Here is an 18,223-nt window from a genome sequence, read left to right as displayed (position 1 = left end):
GAAATACTGAAGATGAATTTCTATTGGACACATTGAGTCACATGTAAGAGCTCAACTGTGTTGTGAGGCTTTTAAGGATATTTGGTTAAAACAGAAGAGTGTTCATAATCCTTATGCGGCACGTTCTTACAAAAAAACACGTTTCCCCCATTCTTTGTAGATTTCATATTCGACTTGAAAACTGGATTAGTAAATCCGTAGTTTCATAAGCAGCAACAGTAAACGCCACTCCGATGTGACTTTCAATGAATTAAATTAGTGGGTCATGAGTAGGTCGACACCGAATAATGTTTAAATGGGCGAGTATCGCTGCATTGATAATGCAAGGGTCAATAAAACTCTACAAATATTAAATGGCGCAGTGAAGCAGTAATTAGAAATTGCCCCTTTCCGAGTGAACTTAAATGCAACGTTAGAAGCTGAAGCTCCGTGGAATAGCGTTCCAGCTAACTTCTTCGACCATGCCTGGGAAGTGCAAATTTCAGGAGTCCTGGCTTTCCAAGGAGGCTTACAAAGACTGGCTGGTTAAGGACACCCATGACATTCACTTCGCTCGATGTCGGGCCTGTTGTAAATCCATTAAACTTCAGACCATGGGCGAGGCTGCTCTCACCAGCCACGCAGGGGGAGCTGGACACAAAGCGGCGGTGCGCAAGCTTGTGGAAGGTAGATAAGCTTCACATGTCAAAGTAGGAAACAGACGGGAGGAAGCAATCTTGTGCAATAATAATTAACGTGCAATCTCGGCGTGTCATTATGCTGCTTACTGCCACATAATCACCACACTACGCGTAGTTGTTATTCAACGATAAAACTGCTAAATTAAGGTTTACACGGCATTAGGAGTATATTATAATTATATTATTCATCTCAGAAATGGTGCTTTAATGCCAAGCCATGCTGTCAATGAACGGTACTAGTCAGTGGTAATTAATAGGTTACTACAATCTAGCGGGCATTTAGTAACTCAATACGTGCAATTTAACTGTCTCTGGCACAGCCCCAATAATCAAGAATTAGTGAAGTCTTACCTACACATGCTTTACTATAAACACTAGTCACAGTTCTCTTCTTTTATACACATTCTGTAATGTCCCAAGATACCACAAAATGGCACCAACGTCCAGGTGAAAAGGAAAGTAGTAATTGATGTCAAAGATTAGTATCTTTGTATTTCAGGGAGGCGCTAGAGAGATTCTTCCTCGCATGTGCATGCACACTTCAGGTGAAGTTCTATAGAAATCAAATAATTTGTAAGGCATTTATTTTTAGGGGTACTGTTGTAAGATTTGTTTGAAACTATATTAAAGTGTTTTGGGGTGATTGTATGTATTATATCTATCAAAATATGCAATTGTAAATACTTTCAGAAGCAGTGTCAATGTGTTTGCATATTTTTGCAATTTGTATCAGTACTCGTTCCTAACGTAATGAGAAAAAGTACTTGGAGCAATCAAGTAAGTGCTGTTTATCAAAAACATTAACATTTGCAGCTCTGCTAACTTTGTCAACAGAACCCATGTTCCCACCAAAATAAGTGCCCATACAGTTTCTGTCACCATGCGTTGATACAGCATTTTTCATCAGGTCACCAAATTGCAATCATTCAATATTGTCCTAATGTCACGCAAGATATTAAGATGTTTTGTATCAATACTGTATTTTACAGCATTTGTAACAGTAGTATAGTAAATACAGTACAATAGTAAACAATTTTATTTCTTAACCCACTGGTTTCCACAAACACAATTACCTGCGCTCCTCCTCTCTTGTTCTGTCAAACAGGCAACTTGAGGATGATAAATGCTGCAGGGCAGATGAACGGCAGCTTGAATCGGGTAACTACCTTAAAACAATTGCTCTAACCAAAACAGTAGATGAAATACTCTTTCACCTCGGTGTGATGCACAGACTGAAGACAGCAAGGACCACGTGGCTATCTGCCTGCAACGTCACGACCTGGATAGGCTTCCAGGGAACGACTGGTCAGATCCACAACACAGCCCTGTTTCAAACTCCAGTCTCCACAATACTGAGCTGCAGGATGCATCCTTCCCTGCTGCCTACTTTACAGCAGCAGGTAGATAGTCACTTTGATACAAAATCAAATATTACAGTACATCTGGAGAGAGAATGGCAACAGCTACTGAGTGCAAAGTGGTGAATGTTTGAATTTATGGTGGTGCCTTGACTTACAAATGACCCAACTCTCTTGTTTATCGAGCGATGAAATGTTGCTGGACTTTTTAACTTTGAATTGTAAACAAAAATCAAGATGGTAGCAGCAAAAGATGTGATTTGTATTATGATTGTGGTCACCGAACAAATTAAACTCTCAAGGCAAGGCACCATTTTAAAAAAGAAAATATGACTTGACTTATAACTTGTTTGAAATTTATTGGAGCTGTGACTTGGCTTGCTTGCTTGGTTGTTTCCACACTAACCGGAAACATGCATGAACATTGAAAGTAAAGACTTGAGACTTATGACCAGCAAATGTGATCTATCACCCCGCTGTACAGTTAATGAAGACTTTATGATGGTGACACATTGATTCCAATTCCTTCACTTCACATTGTTCCTTAACTAAAGGGAAATTTCTTGTCTGTATGCTGAATACTTGCCCCCCTCCCCCAGGGACCTCCGGCTTTGTCACCCAGCGTCTGGTCCCACCGGCAGGCGGCCGGTCACAGGAAGCGGCAGATCACCAGCAGAGGGCAGAAGTCCTGGAGCAACAGCAGCACATGAAGCTGCTAGAGTGGGAGAACAGGATGAAAGTGCTGGCGTGGGAGCAGGAGCTGGTTAGGGAGAAAACACGAGCAGCTCGCCAGAAGGTGAAAGCCTTCAGGATGAAGAAGAACTACTACAAGGCCAAACTAAAGAGAATGGGAGAGGTCGTGCCGCCATCCTCCCCCGACACCAGCGACGAAGAGAGAGGCCCCGATCCCACGGGATGAGCCGAGTTTTTACTTTTAGCCATTTAAGCGCTTGTCCCACATGCCCTCGAAGTATTTTAATGTATGGTTTTGTACCTCAATGCTTAGACTGTTCTTCACCTCATCAGTCTAGCCTGCACAAGGGGAACATTTGCTTGAGTAGAGCAAGCTACGACATCAGGCCCACTTGTTTTTTTAAATTATTATTTACTTCTTAAGTGAGCTACAACAGAAAGTTGGCAAGTCTGAGAGTTCAAACCTCAGATAAAGTCAAGTATGAGTAAATTTCAGCCATCCATAAATTTTTTTCCCTCCCCTTATTAGGAGCCCAGCCCAGCTTTGAGCAAACAAAAGGGTATTCCCTTGATTGGTAGTCAATCAATAGCAACACACACATAGATAAACAACCATTAACCACCATTGGACCAATTTAGCATCTTAAATTAAAATGCATTTTGATGGAATTCAGAGTACACAGAAACCACATCAGCATGAAAAGAACATGCAATCTTCACAGAAGAAACCCGAAGCCAAGATTTGAAACCCAAACCACAGAACTGTGAGGCAGATATGCTTACCACATAAAAACTTGGGTCAAATTGTGGCAATCTTGCCGATGGCACCCAGGTAGTCTTCAAATAATATCAACATAGTTTTCTGGATTCAGTGGACATTTACTTTAGAATACTGATGTTCAATTCAGTATTAGAACCTACCTAATTGTAGTGGATAAAATTGCAATGTGTATGGCATTTAAGTATGTTTAATTGTTTCTTGAAGTACTCTATTGCCTGTGATGACAAGTTTGATCTTGGAACAGATTATTTCTGTTTCGTACAAATATGTCCTTTAGGAAAAATTACATAGAATCCTAAGACAAGGACCTGTTGTCTCAACAATCAATCTCTGGCACAACCCAACTCACGATACCACACTAATGAGCTCGCTAATGCTAGTTTGTTGATAAGCTTAAACAAAATAGTAATTAGCTAGTGTAATGTGTTGAATGATTTTGGTCACTCATTCTGCTTTTCCAAGGATCCAAACTGCTTGCACTAATGCAGTTGTTACCAAGTTAACCAAAATCATATCTCTAAGCTTTCTCTGATGGGTGCATTACTCTCCTCAGACAGGACAGCCAGAAAAGGCACTGAACAACTTCAAGTTCTGCATGGCAGTATGATTTTGTCATGTGTGCCTGTGGTACTTGCATCATATTTGCTTCTGCCAGCATTCTTACATGGACAACCTTGCCTCACATTGCGGCTTGTATGTGCATGTATAACTTTGAAATGTACCAATAACAACCAAAAAGACCCCAATGTAATGAATAAATCCACCTTACAGCAGAGGTGTCCAAACTATTTCCTCCGAGGTCTGAATACAGAATAATTTAAGGACGGAACTTTTTTTCTTTAATACAACTTTTTAAACATGATACAATTGTTAATGCAATGCCGTTTTGAAAAATGGCTATGTCAAGGTAAGATAAGGCAAACTGTTTAGGATTTTCTTTTGTTAGTTTTGGATTGGCCCGTAACCCTGCAGCCCACTGGAATAGATCCAAATACAACCATTTTTGGTTCTGAACCAAATATTATCACCATAGCTTTATTCTCCAAATATATTTTATTATTTTAGAAAACGTATTATTATTTATTTTTAAAATGTCCCTGTATATTTGGTGTATTGCTCAATTTGCCCACTTTTTCAACAACCAAATTTCTAAGTTTTGCTCACACCTACACACCTTTATTTTAATAGCATTGCAGGTCATGCCAAATGTATATTTTTTTTATTCATGCCACGGGCCACTAAAAACCGGGCAGGCCGCAAATGGCCCGCATACTATAGTTTGGACACCAGTGCCTTACGTGGACAAAATGAGTTCATCCCTTATTGTAAATATTGAGAGGCCAATTTATCATTTTAAAGGAATTCTAACATTAGCTCCAAACTCATTGCTGTCACACTATTCTCATACTTTAGCCCTCATTATTAGATTTCAAACAGACATTTTTTTATTTAGTGAACAGTAATCATATAATGGAGCCGCACGGATCAGGTATTCCACACCCCCACATCAGCCCCCCCACACACACACACACAAAAATACATCTGTAGATTTTTTTTTTTTTAATGTTCAACATTTCTGTTGTATCCATGATAACAGAAACTGTGATGGTTTCATGCCGCAATCTGCTTGCTGAGTGCAGGGAATGTAAACATAAATGCATCACAGACATTGCCGTTCATTACTGCCTCATTCGTGTGTCTGTCTGAGAAATTCTGTTCTTGATTCAACCATATTGCCTCCTTGCTGTAATTGTGTATTCCTAAACATTGCATCAAAACAAAACAGATATAATTCAGAGTCAACCTTGGATCTGTATCAAATCAAGAGAGGAAGGGGTGGGCGGGGCAGAAATGATCACTTTCGACAATATTTACATCCATAAACAAGATTATTGTGGCATCATAGCTGCACAATGCAGTTTTCTAAAGAATTTGTAATTTAAATAAAGGTTTGATTTGCATGGATGCAAATACCATTATCGCCATGAGTGTTAAGTACAGTGGAAGGTTGCACAAAAACTTCCATCATGATGCGTCACCTAATATTGTCAGACTCTAGCTTCGTGATTTTGCAATCTGTGAAGTGTTTTGCTTTTTTTCTGGCTTTTTCGTGCAATGCCACCACATTTGGGTACGATTGATATCAAAGATGAAAACTATGACGATGATGTTGTACACATATCCTAGCTTCTCAGTACAATGTGGCTTTTAGAAGGGGAAAAGAAGTCATAATCTTTATAAAGAGAATGATGTATGATGCTTAAACAAAAATGTAATATATTATGATAAGTAGTATTATTTAAGTTATCAATCATTGTAAATATTAATATTGTAAAATTAAAGTCAAAGTTTATAGCAGTGCAATGCTCAGAACATAAAGAAAATGTTTGTCTGATAATACACCATTTGTTCTGGAAATAAAGTTTTTAGAAAAACCCAGGCTTTGTTCATGCAGGGATGTCAGATTTATTTGCTGAATGTCACTATTGCATCAGAGCTACTATGAAATCCAGCCAAAAGCTAGGAAGAGGAGTTTATGTATGTTTGTCCCTATTTGTTTCAATGATGCAACATAATTTATTGCAAATTATTTTGTGAACCTTCAGGAGTTCTCAGAGCTTAATTTGAGAACACTATAACAGAGGATGGCTTTGATTTTTTTTTTCATGGGCCAAAATATTTCCACAGGGAGGGCGTGTCACACAGCACAGACGTAAACAAAACGGAGCTCTCAGAGATTAGCATTCATAACCCAAGTGAAATCTTTCATCAAACAAATAGAATAAAATTTCCGATCAACAAAAATTCCAACATCATTTGTCTTTTTTTTATTTAATGGTACCTTTTGTACCGCAGCCAGGGCTGTGGTTTCTGAATGCTCATGAGACTTTTTTTGTATTGACGTCTGAGGGTTGTGCTTCCTCCTGCAGGAGTGAGAACAGCAGCGGCTGTTATGATGAAACAGAGCTGCATCTCAAAAGCAGAGATACAACTGATATCTTCTCCTGTGCAAATGGTGCAGCCGCAATGCAGAATTCACCAAGCAGGAGACTAAACCGGCCTTCAGAAAGCAGTTCAAATTGCAGGAAAGTATTTTCCCTCACCTCATTAATACTCTCAAACTCTTGGCGGCAAGCTGAACTATTCATACTGATAGGCCAAATCTAAGTCCACTTGTTTACACGCAACGTGGTCATTATACTGTATGGCAGTTAGGAGTGATTTAATTTCAGGGCAGGTGTCCAACCGATGGTTAAAGAAAATGTTTTGGAAATGGGCCAGTGATGCAGTTCAGCATTTAAATGTCTCAACATTATTTGAGTTTTTGCGGACTCAGTCCTTTCGCTCCTGTGTGGAACAGAAGAGCCCTCGGCTTCACCTGCCTTCTGGCTAAAATTACGTTTTAGTCCTGGAGATTTTTATTTAAAATATATAAAGAGAATATGTAACAATTTGACAGCAGCTGGGAGGGGAGGGAATGTTAAGGGTTTGGTTCACTTTTAATGTAAGAATATGTTTTCACGTGTAACGAGAAGGCACGCTCAGTTAACATCATAGTTAAATTATTTTTCTTTTGAGTGTTTTATACGTATAGAACAGAAGTAGTTTCTTACAAATATTTAGTGTAATTACAGCATTAGTCACATTCTGACAAATTCAAGTTACGTCGCTGCCATGGAAAGTGAACACTGTTTACGACTTGTACAGTAGTTTGATTGTTATGACGACCTAAATTGGTGGTAAATTTTTTCCCACTGAAAATTTATAAAAAAAATATAATTTAAAGATAATTTATTAATATTTAAATGGCAAATCGTACAATGACAATAAATGCTCTTTTTGTCATTGCAATAATCTGTAACATTTGGGGGGGATAATTTAAAAATAATCTGCTATCCATCAATCAATAAGGCCCATAACATAATGTTGAATTAATTACGAATATTTAAATTATTATTATAATTTGCATTTAATTCTACACATTTCAATAAAATGCTGATTATAATTCTCAAAGTAATTAACAGATTTTTTTTTTTTTATGAATCTTGTAACTGATTAATTGTAGTCATCCGTGCATCTTCAATTTATCTGGTCGTCATTAGTGTTGAGTGAATCCGATGCCTAAAAACAGCTTTGGGATTGTTTTCCTTTTAGCTTGAATGTGTCTGTTCTGTCTCTTGAGGCAGGTTGAGTTATGCAAAAACAGTAAATCCTGAAAAACTGCTGTGGCTTAATGTTGAAGAGAGGCAGGCTGGTGTCAACCCTCACACCCACTGAGGATGTGACACCGAGCATACACGGACACGGCCACGGCCCAGGCACGGAAGGTCGACAGACGACGAGGTCACATTCATTTAACGGCGGAACTTTGATCACAAAACATCACAATCTCATGACAACTTGTGACGGAGCTTTAATGGTCAGACCCTGAAACCTCACGTGGCACCCTCAACATAGTCTCCCACCCTACAATCATCTCATTCCATTCAAATCTCTTCACTTATAATGATAACGGTCTATTTACACATCAACCACCAATGCTGATAGTTTCCCTCCAACTATGTCTTGCGGTTTCTCATCAGATGTTATTATGCCATTTGCAATTACCATGCAAATTAGATGAGATATGTTTTTTTGTGAATTAAATACAGCTCACTCTCACAAACCTCACTCACACGGACATTACAAAAAAGAAAACATCACAACAGACAGCTTAGTCTCCAATGAAAAAGATACAAAATGTATAAAAATGTTTTAGTATGTACAGTTTTTTTCCCCGATTTTAGATGGATTCGGTCTACATCTGACTGCGATATTTTGTAAACAGTTTTTGTCCTCTGGAGCATCAAAGTTGGCATCTTCCTATTTTCCCACACTAAGTCACCTGTGTCCAAAGCTGTATTTTAGTGCTCCAATGCATCACTGGTTCACCTTGTCCTCGGAATACGTCGAAGAATACTGAGGCTGCCATCAAGACAGTCCTTCGCTTCTGTTGGCTCTGAGATGGAAAGAAGATGAAATTAATTTGAGATAAAAACCATTTTATTTTTAGAATTTTTTTTGCACAAAATGAAACAAGGACATGCATACAATTTGAACAGATAGCTTGATAATTGCCTTAAAAATGACCAATGAACGCTATGATGCTGCCTTAAAGCAGATGTAGAATCGGTTCAATATGAGAAATACAGTTAAAACCTAAAATACCGTTTTAGGTATAGGGTATCCTCATTAATGGTAGATATAGAGAAACAAGTGGTCACATCAATGCGCAATTTACAGTCTTCAAGGAACCACGGAATGTGTGAGGTATGAGATAAAGAACCACGGAAACATGAGGAGAACACGTAAACATTACACAGAATGGCCGAAGAGGATATTTGAATCCTTAACCTTGGAATCGTGAATTCGACCGCTCTGCCATAGTCGTGCCATGCTTGAATGTAATAATGTTAAAAGTAGTGGCCTATGCAACTTTTACAAAGTTATACATGTGTGAAATAATCAGAAAACAAAAACATCTTGGAATCTACGATAGCAATTTTTGGAGGTTAGAATAATAATAAAAACTTAAGATCAGTGCACATAATAGCAATGCTTTTAATAATTGCTAATTGCTATGCTAGCAATAATTGCTATGCTTAATAATTTCTGTCGTGGTATATAAATGACATCAGATCAGAATAATCTGATTGGTATTTCACTCTTACATTCCACTGTGCTTCAAAGTGGTGTCGTTATTGTATAACTTATTTTAAAATTCTGTCCTTACGCTCTTTTTATCCCCAATTGTAGTGTGATTTTTCTGAGAAAACTGTCTGAATGAAACTCACATTTTGTGTACATTTGAATCAATGAATGTTGCTATTGCAATGAATTCAAAATGTGTGTAATCAAAACAAGATGTCATATTCATATGCTCGGTTAAAGGACATCATGTCGACACAAATGAAGAGGACACTTACTCCGAGTCAGGGGAAACTTCTGATATGCTGTGGGAGGTGGCAGACTGCGGCAGGGAGGGGCCATTGGACCCAGGGTTGGAGGCAGCGTTTGGAGGTGTGAGGACAGAGGGGTTAAAGGATGCAAGGATAGAGGAGAGAATATCCAGGTGCTCGCTAGAAGGTTGTCTCCCCAGAGGGTTCACACCCGTGCCAGGCGTGGCCGTCTGACCGGGGTACCTACATGAAGAGTCCAGGCGTCCTCGACCGTGATCCGACGAGGAGAAGGGCTCTTGCTGGGGCTCCTCCGAGATGGGCGGAGGCGGGGAGGATGGCGGAAGTTGGTCGGGGTGCAAGGGTTGGCGGGGCGGCAGGGAACGCAGCCACTCGCGGCAGGGTTGAGCCTGCGCCGACACTCCATTGGTCTCCAGCTGCTCATTTGACTTACTGCTCATCAGTGCACCTGCCAGGTGCTCTCGAGATGAAGCCTGTCGCCGAGTTTGTATGTTCAACTGAGACCTGGACCCGCTCAAGTTTCCCTCTATGCCACCGCCCATAGCGCCCCCATTTCCCCTCAAGTCCTCTCGCGAGGCGTGGATGGTACCGGAGTGATGGTTGTCCAGTCTGTCCCTAGAGGAGGTCAGGTTCTCCCTGGATGACGACATTCTCTGGTGATCGAGCCCCAACCCTGCCAGACCTGCGCCCTGGCTTAGTTCTCTCCTCCTGGGTAAGAGGTCCAGATTGTCCCTGGATCCCCGAGAGTCCAGCCGGTCCCTCGAGCCCCCGACTGTTTGCCTCCCGAGAGGATCCCTAGACAGCTGCCTCCGAGTCAGTGAGTCCAGATGCTCCCTGGATGAGTAGCGAGAACCTGGCTGCGAGAGGGAGCCCGTACCCCCTCCGGCACCAGCTGAGGCAGAGTACATGCGACCGTAAGAGGCCGCAGGAACACCTCGGTGGCCCAGGGTTGAGGTGCGGTACCAATTGAGCTCACTGGCACCCCGGCCCACTGATGAAAGCCCCTGGAGGGCGGGGGGACAGCCCAGACGATTCTTGAGGATACCTATAAAGCATGAGAGCCACGAGGGCAAAATTGAAGAAATAAAGTTCAAAAACCGGAAAGAAACATACATAGCATTTTTTCTTTCTTATTTTCTAGCAAGGTGAACAATTTGTGAATCACTGCAATGGGTTTCAGTAATATACCCTGAGGAACTCCCAAATGAAGCTCTCACTGTTAAAAGAAAATAGCCTTTTTACACACTGGCCACAAAGAACGGCATACTGTCCTGTGTGTTGGTGGCTGATGCAGGATGACATTGATGCACAAGTTTGCCGGCTACAGAGGCAGAAGGTTGCCAGTAGATACACATTTAAAATTTGTTTTCCACACCCTTATACGTTGAAATTGTCACGCTGACATTGATACACATTTACAGAAAATTACTATAAATTGAGCCCTGCTATGAATAGTGAAAAATTGTAACGGCAAAACGATGAAGCGCTGAGCTGAGACAAGTTTCCACCGAAAAAAAAAACCCACAACTTAGTCTATTTGTGAATAGCTAACTGCAAATACATAGGTGGAGTCTGTATTTCACTGTTTTCCTCCAGAGACTATTACACAAACATAAAGGGACATTGTTAATTACCCGTGCTGTTTATTTTGGGAAGCTTTGTCATAACCCTGACATCGGGCTCGGGTCTTACGAGTGATTGAACTCACCCTTGCGGTGTCTGTGTGGCTGTGTGAGGCCGCTCTCGTCGCCGCTGGTGAACGCTGCGTCAGCTTGGTTGTTGTTGGCTGCATCCTTACTGTCGTCTGCGCCGAGTGGGCGCTCGGAGCCCCACTTTTGCAGGGTGTGTTTATCACATCCTTCCAAGGCGGGCCAATAAGACAGGAGGTCATTGCCATCCAGATCTGTCACACACAGCAAATGATCAGTCAGGGTCTACTTACTTTATCGGTAAAATTTAAAAACAACAGATTTTACATGAATGAATCATTCAGTCATCCGTTTGTTTATTCGTTCGTTCATTCGCTCATTGAGTCATTCATTTTAAGAGCACTAAAACGGGAAATTTAAAGTGTCCATTAGGCAAAAACACAACTTATTCACTGTGGTATACACAATAAGAGGTCCAACCTTCTGTTAGGTCACCCGTAAGCACTTAAAATGTAAAAGAGGTGTACACAAACTCAAATATTGTAAGTGGATGAAAATGAAAAAAAAAAACATTTGCACACATGATTGTAAAAAAAACCCTGCAGTATGTTAATTAATAAATAAATGTGTATCTTCGAGTCATTTTTATGAAAAAAGCATACCACTTTTGAAACCTCAAAAAACAACTCATCAGAACTCTAATATTAGTTTAAAAATGAATAATACATTTGACTTGACTATACACCTGAACATCATGAACAATATATTACAGGGCTAACATTGCCCCTGAGTGGAAAGGAATGGAACACCGCTATCCTGGGTTGTTTTTAAAATAAAGTTTAGGGCCGTCACTACACAAACAATTGTGTCACATTTGACTACTACTTTAATGTATTCATGTTCTTTGTAACAGATGTAGTTGGTCTTAGTTATCCATATCCCTCCTGTGGTCTTCTAATGGTATCTATTTATCGACTCTGCCAAATCAATGGCAGCCTTAATGTTACATCAAGACAGATGAGATAGCATCTTTTCAAAGAAAATGACCTTTCAGTAAAATACCCCCTCCCTCAATAATGTCATGGTCCTCATTGATGAATTGATTGAAATTCTCCTGGATCACAGCTATCCTGGACACGCTTGTCTATACAGCTGACAGCTTTTGGTCAAGAGAAAACCCAGATGGCTTATTGGGCTTAACATTGATTTGTTATCTTAGATTCATAGATTGTTAGTCTCTTTTTCTATGCCCTTTTCTCATTCCTCGCAGACGAACCTTTGGTAGAAAACATTTTCTGTAGGAAGAACACTTTAATAAACCGGTTTTAACTGTAAGAAATAGAGACTTAAAATAAAGAGATAGGGAAATGGCAGTTACAGTACAGGTGCGTATTTGATAATTTGCCCACCTTTGGTACCGTTGTTGGAAGGTTCTGTGAGCAGACGCTCGCCGTGATCAGAGCGTTTAAAACGGCGTTGGATGCGCCCGCGTAGGCGGACATTGTCCTCGCTCTCAGACGACGGTATGGAGAGACTGCGCTCCTCCTCCATGGAGAGGTCAGAATCAGAGTCAGAATCCTCACCTTTTAGGAAAGGGAAGACAGAAAATAAATAAAATTTTGTCGCAAAAACAAATATCCAAACCTGGTGCATGAGTGTGTCTTTACTCCATCAATGAAATTTGTTGACCTATGCTAATTGAAGTGCTTTGGGCTTGTTTACCTCCATCTCTGTGGAACATGGCGACATCCAAGTCTGTTGCCCCGGTTTGAACGATGCTTTGTTCCAGATTTTGACGCGCTAAAAGATTCTCTCTGAAAGGCAAACCGGGAGAGGAGTTACTACACATTAGAGACACAAGTACTGCGTGTTTACTCATGCTGACTAATGGAGAGCATCCACATAAATACAGCATGTCAATTACAAACAAGGAGATAAGCAGCGAGCTACAAAGAAAAAGCCACTCCCGGCAACATTAGAGTTGCTCTACATTCGGTACAGAAACTGTTTTATCCGATGTGTATTCCCTTTACCCTACTGACCCACAAAACAGACAAGAGGCTTTTAATGGCTGGAGTTTCAATATTCCCTCCCTCAAGCAACACTGCCTGATATCCAGTAGCACAAGGAAACAGTACTAGTACCGCCTAAATTATTGATGTTTTATCTTTTTTATTTTTATTTCTGTATGTATGTTGCATGATGTACTTGTGTGCTTTAATACCTAGCAGAGCTGACGGAGGAAATGGTGGACGCTCCCAGGGTGATGCGATGTAGCCCACTCTGTTCCAGCAGGGAAGCATTGTGATAGGCATTCTGTGTCTGAGACAAAAAAAACTTACATTTAATGAACATAAAAGGGTTTGTTAGTCTATAGTTGATATTAACAAGCCTAGGAGGAAGGAGGAAGTGAAAAAGTTGCGATGTACTGAAGCTATAACAGCTTTTCTCAATAGATTTTCTACAAATTCTGAAATGTACCTCCAATTAGGATATCATTTGGATGCAATTAAGACAAAAAAAAAAAAAAGTTCTACAAGGTGTGAATTATTTGCAGGTGAAAAATGTTTACAGAAGCCTGTTTCAACAAATCCCTTCTCAGTTGTCACTAAAAGAGCTTTGACAGATATAGTCAAAGTAGGACATGATGAAATTTGACATGACCTCAGCAATCTATGCAATAGGTTATTCATTCATACTTAATAAGCCAGCGCGCTAGCAGATGATTTATAATGTACATATGCTGTTGGACAGAACAGTGCTTCAAACATGGTCTATTTTGAGCAACCAATAATAGCTCACAAGAGCTACTGTATAGTTGTTTTAAATTTTACAGTGAGCGTTGTGAGGGAGATGGAAGTTAAAGGTTGAACTACATTGTCACTAACACGCACACACATGCACACACAATGCAGGGAAGGGCTGTATATTATTTTATCCGGGTCAGTACCAAATCCCGGAGGCAGAAGGAAAGCGAGAGGACAGGGGAGATGGAAGGGAGAATTGATGGAGTGGATTAGCACAGTAAAGTCAGTGCATCTGATGAGATTAGCCTACGCAGATTTTATAATAGTAAATAACCTCATTGATGAGATTAGCCTATACAGATTTTATAATAGTAAATAACCTCATTGGACACATCATTGGGCATAATTGCATCATCTAATAAAATCCAACAATCAAATTAAATCAGAAACCCTGCGATCCTATACCAAGATAATACGTATTCAGTCGTCCTAATCATTAGGTCATCAAAAAGTAGGTTACTGCTTTATTTGTGTCAATGTGGTTGACATTCATAATAGTGTTTGGACCACTTTCTGAACCTAAAACCAAAACATTAGGATGATAGGATGATACACTATGATGCAGTGTAACTTACAGCATTCGATGTTGGTCTTGGCGTCTCTTCTCCAGGACTCTTCTTCCCTAAACAAGCCATTCTCCAAGCTTCCTTTACCTCAGAGTTGAGCGCAGTGAAGACCAACAACACTGACAGACCCTAAAAAAAACAACCAGTTCAACAACGGGACTTGACATGGGAGCCCAGTACACTGATCATGCAGAATGATCATACCTGCACTAGACAGAGGATGTCAAAAATATAATAGAAAGCCAAGATACTGTTGTTGACAGCCATCAAACCACACAGCCAGGTGGAGGTGGCCACCATCAACAGCAAGAAGGCGTTGCGGATGGTTGCACTGCAAAGGGATATGGTTTGGATAGTGAATGTATGACAACGACAGATTTTATAGATATTAAACTGAAATACAAGCTTTCTACAAAAATTAAAAAAAAATCATTTCATTAATTGACGGATTGATATAAATATGGTTCATGTATAAAATGGTCCCGTATAAAGTCGTCCTGAGAGTCACCACTGGAGTGGCCAAGCTCTGAAACTAATAAAAGAATATAAAGGTACACGCATAGTTCAACATGTTACTGTCTCTTTGTTGTCATGGTGCCATACTCACATGACAGGAAGTTTCTTGGTCTCCTTCTGAGAAGTGTTACAAGACATCTTGGTGACAATCATGAAAATGCCTCCATTCATCTGGACAGAGGGACAGTAACACACATGTAGTCACATGTATGCAGCCAGAGAAGAAGAAACAACTGTGTTGAACATCTTCTAAGAATATTTTTTATTTGGGGGGGAAAAAAAAAACATGAGGGAAAAAATATAATGAAAAAGTTACCAGTATAACGATGGCGATTGGACCAGCAAAGCTCCAGATGAGCTTGTCGTAGATGGAGATCCAACAAAAGTCTGGGTTCCCATAACCTTCGGGATCCAAGCCCACAGCCAAACCTTCAATACAGACACACACAAGTGGACAAGGTCAACTGTCATGTAGTTTAGACATAACAGGCCCTTGTTAACTATTCTGTAACACACATTTCTAACAGTCACTAAATTGCTTCAGCTGTTCAAAAATAATCATATACATGCAAGAGCCATTTGAAACATTCTACATCATGTCAAGTCAAGTCAAGTCAAGTCAAGTTTTTATATAGCCCTAAATCACAAGCAGTCTCAAAGGGCTCTGTCCTCTGCATTTAACCCATCCCCATGTGATTTTGATCCATCCCCTGGGGGAGAGGGGAGCAGTGAGCAGCAGCAGCGCCGCGCTCGGGAATCATTTTTGGTCATCATGTAATAATGTTTACTGCTGTTACGTTTGAAGTGAACTCCACACTGAAAAAAAAACATTCGGGGAAATTGTTCTAATACGTTGGGCATCATTTTCCCATGTGCGGTGAACACAACTTGCCATTTGATTAAATTGTGCATGCATAAGTTATTAAATAATGGTAATTAAATTAGTTATGAAGAGGATGAGTGCTGGCGAACTAATGAACAGAAGTGGTCTTAACGCCGGCGTATGTTGATTTTCTGAGGACAGTAATAGCAGACTTGAAACTCAGACATATACAGCAATGGTTATGTAGATAAACTGTGTGGAGCTATTGAGAGACTCATATTTTACGTGGTAAAATCCACCCCAAAATCACAATCTTTGTTTAATATCAATTCATTTTTAGAGCACAGCGAGCAGTTTTCTTCTGCTGTTTTGTTGACTGTGCATGTACTGAGTTTTTTATGTTAATAGTGACAAGAATCTTTATATACAGCAAGGAGAAGTGTGTTCTACTTCAATACAATCATACAAATGTGCACCTTTTATTGCAAATTCGATTTTTCTGTCCATACAAGCATGATAATATTTTTAGCTAATGATATTTCAAAATAAAATAAATGATATGTTAAAATATTCTAATTCACAAGACGTCCACCACAGGTGAGTCTCCAAGTTCTTGTATTCAATGAGAAATTGGTAACTTTTCAAAAGGGTTGTGCAATTTTATTTTGTTTCACCTTGCACGAGTACACGTGTGACAGTGAAGAAAACTGATGGACAACCAAGTATGTGTCCATTTCAGGTTTTACCTTTGCTGAGAAAAAAATGTCAACACATTCCGCCCAAACGGCAATAGGACACCTTATCTGCACAGACAGCTGCTGCAGACGTGTGCACGTAAAGGATATTGCCAATGAATTGACACCAATGTCACCAATGTGGATGGAGTCATCGGCCTGCATTAGGAGCAATTTCACATCACACTAGATCCATTTGACAGCACCATTTTTTTTCCCAACACATATTTTTTTTGTTTTTTCAAAGAATAAAGAAGTGCACAAATGAACTTAAAAATAATTTCATGGTGTGAGCTATGTATTAAAACTCAGAATCAGAATACAGTATTTTTTCGGTTCTCCATTACGATGTAGTTTTAGAAGTACTCACCGTTAATTATATTGGTAAATTTGGAAACAAAAACAAGCATTTCAAGCAAATAAACAGTTTTTACTGAAGCCTGAAAACATCTTAAATAATAAATCTCTGATTTATATAAGAATGAAAGGTCACGTATCTAAAATTCAGAAACTGTAAGCATGTGCACGGGCATTGTTTTTTACCGGTAATGATGGCCGGCACGCCCCAGCCGATGGCGTAGTAGAATCGCATGGCGCCAAAGTTGATGTTGCGTTGCTCAGTCTGCATGCGGTAGATGTGAAGTCCTTCCACAAACATCCAGGCGAATGTGGACATGAAGAAGTAATGCATGAGGATGGCTACCACCGTGCACAGGAACTGCAAGAGGAGGAGGAAGGTGACTCAGAAGCAAGGTGAGACAGATGGCGGGTTAAGATGGAACGAATGTCGAGTGATAGAGTGAGTGATAGACGAAAGAGGTATACAAAATCTTGCCAATAGATTTAGTGTTGGACAGACATCTTGGATTGTGGCCAGCGATAGTTACCATGATTAAAAAAAAGTAAAAACATTCCCCTTGACAATATTCTTTTAAAATAGATGGACTTGACAGTAGAGGTGTGAGAAATAGCAAATATAGCACAATGACGATGAGCACTAACACGCTCTGCTAAGCATGATGCGTAAAATACATTAATTGAGAGAGCACATAGGGTAGTACAGCTGGAATTAACCATTTTAGTTAGAGATTCCATGCAGAGTGAGCACACGAGCAGCCTTTCCTCTGTAAGAAAGCAAGATATACCTGGCTGCACACAAATGCAAACACAAATGCATATGGCATCATTAATATGGCAGGAAAGAAAATGGAAGCGCAAAGCAAAAGCTGCGGGCTCTATGAAAACATGGGAAAATTACCATCTAACAGAAAAAACAACATAGTGAGCAAGTAAATGTTTTAGAATTATAAAAGTCAGGCTGGGAATAATAACATAATAAGAATGTATTTTGCAATAATACACAAAGAGTAGAGTTTGTAGAGAGTATATTTCCAGAAAAATAGTGGCCCAATCAGCAGTGTGCCAAAGTTAGAGGCATGGTTTGTATTTCGCTTTCAATTAGCAACCAAGAAACAGACTGATTTTTTTTTTTTATCGAATGCAAAATAAGAGAAGAACTGTTTTCACAAATTCAATTTAGGGCTCTGATTAAAAAATACAAAATAAAAATTGAGTGCAATGTTAATATTTATTAATCTTTATTTAATTAGGATGATTAGAAAACATGATAAACAATGATACCCAGATTTGAGAACTTTT

At 39.8% G+C, this 18,223-nt stretch overlaps 2 protein-coding genes across 3 annotated transcripts in view; one reads left to right on the top strand and one right to left on the bottom strand.

The window, feature by feature from the left end:
• The first annotated feature begins 399 nt into the window (after positions 1 to 399).
• fsbp (fibrinogen silencer binding protein) lies at positions 400 to 5,903 on the top strand. Of its 2 annotated transcripts, XM_085925953.1 has the most exons (5): positions 400 to 666; positions 1,180 to 1,225; positions 1,786 to 1,838; positions 1,912 to 2,080; positions 2,638 to 5,903. In XM_085925953.1, exons 1-5 carry the CDS (start codon positions 538 to 540, stop codon positions 2,955 to 2,957), a joined length of 717 nt encoding a protein of 238 aa, XP_085782079.1. In that variant the 5' UTR covers positions 400 to 537; the 3' UTR covers positions 2,958 to 5,903. The 2 variants fall into 2 exon arrangements, with proteins under 2 accessions (XP_085782079.1, XP_085782069.1); XM_085925943.1 differs by lacking the exon at positions 1,180 to 1,225.
• Positions 5,904 to 8,003: 2,100 nt separating this feature from the next.
• celsr3 (cadherin, EGF LAG seven-pass G-type receptor 3) overlaps positions 8,004 to 18,223 on the bottom strand; it is a 60,740-nt gene continuing 50,520 nt past the window's right edge. Inside the window, exons 27-37 of the mRNA XM_085925916.1 lie at positions 17,108 to 17,282; positions 15,324 to 15,436; positions 15,099 to 15,178; positions 14,696 to 14,822; positions 14,501 to 14,620; positions 13,343 to 13,440; positions 12,841 to 12,932; positions 12,528 to 12,701; positions 11,178 to 11,372; positions 9,479 to 10,514; positions 8,004 to 8,511 (exon numbers count right to left, since the gene is read on the bottom strand). Coding sequence (XP_085782042.1) covers positions 8,484 to 8,511; positions 9,479 to 10,514; positions 11,178 to 11,372; positions 12,528 to 12,701; positions 12,841 to 12,932; positions 13,343 to 13,440; positions 14,501 to 14,620; positions 14,696 to 14,822; positions 15,099 to 15,178; positions 15,324 to 15,436; positions 17,108 to 17,282 — 2,238 coding nt within the window. The 3' untranslated portion in view covers positions 8,004 to 8,483. The remainder of the gene's footprint in view (positions 8,512 to 9,478; positions 10,515 to 11,177; positions 11,373 to 12,527; positions 12,702 to 12,840; positions 12,933 to 13,342; positions 13,441 to 14,500; positions 14,621 to 14,695; positions 14,823 to 15,098; positions 15,179 to 15,323; positions 15,437 to 17,107; positions 17,283 to 18,223) is intronic.

This window comes from Syngnathus leptorhynchus, chromosome 1 (assembly GCF_054491065.1).
Source record: "Syngnathus leptorhynchus isolate UIUO chromosome 1, UIUO_Slep, whole genome shotgun sequence".
NCBI classification, from domain to species: Eukaryota; Metazoa; Chordata; class Actinopteri; order Syngnathiformes; family Syngnathidae; genus Syngnathus; species Syngnathus leptorhynchus.
Note: the sequence above shows the minus strand (reverse complement) of the source record. Positions and strands in the feature narration are given on the sequence as shown.

Bases quoted from the DNA above. Each gene is read 5' to 3' on its own strand.
- fsbp (XM_085925943.1), top strand. From the start codon at position 462: ATGCCTGGGAAGTGCAAATTTCAGGAGTCCTGGCTTTCCAAGGAGGCT. The intron at 667-1,785 runs GTAGATAAGCTT...TCTGTCAAACAG, and splicing joins GGTGCGCAAGCTTGTGGAAG to GCAACTTGAGGATGATAAAT. The intron at 1,839-1,911 runs GTAACTACCTTA...TGTGATGCACAG, and splicing joins TGAACGGCAGCTTGAATCGG to ACTGAAGACAGCAAGGACCA.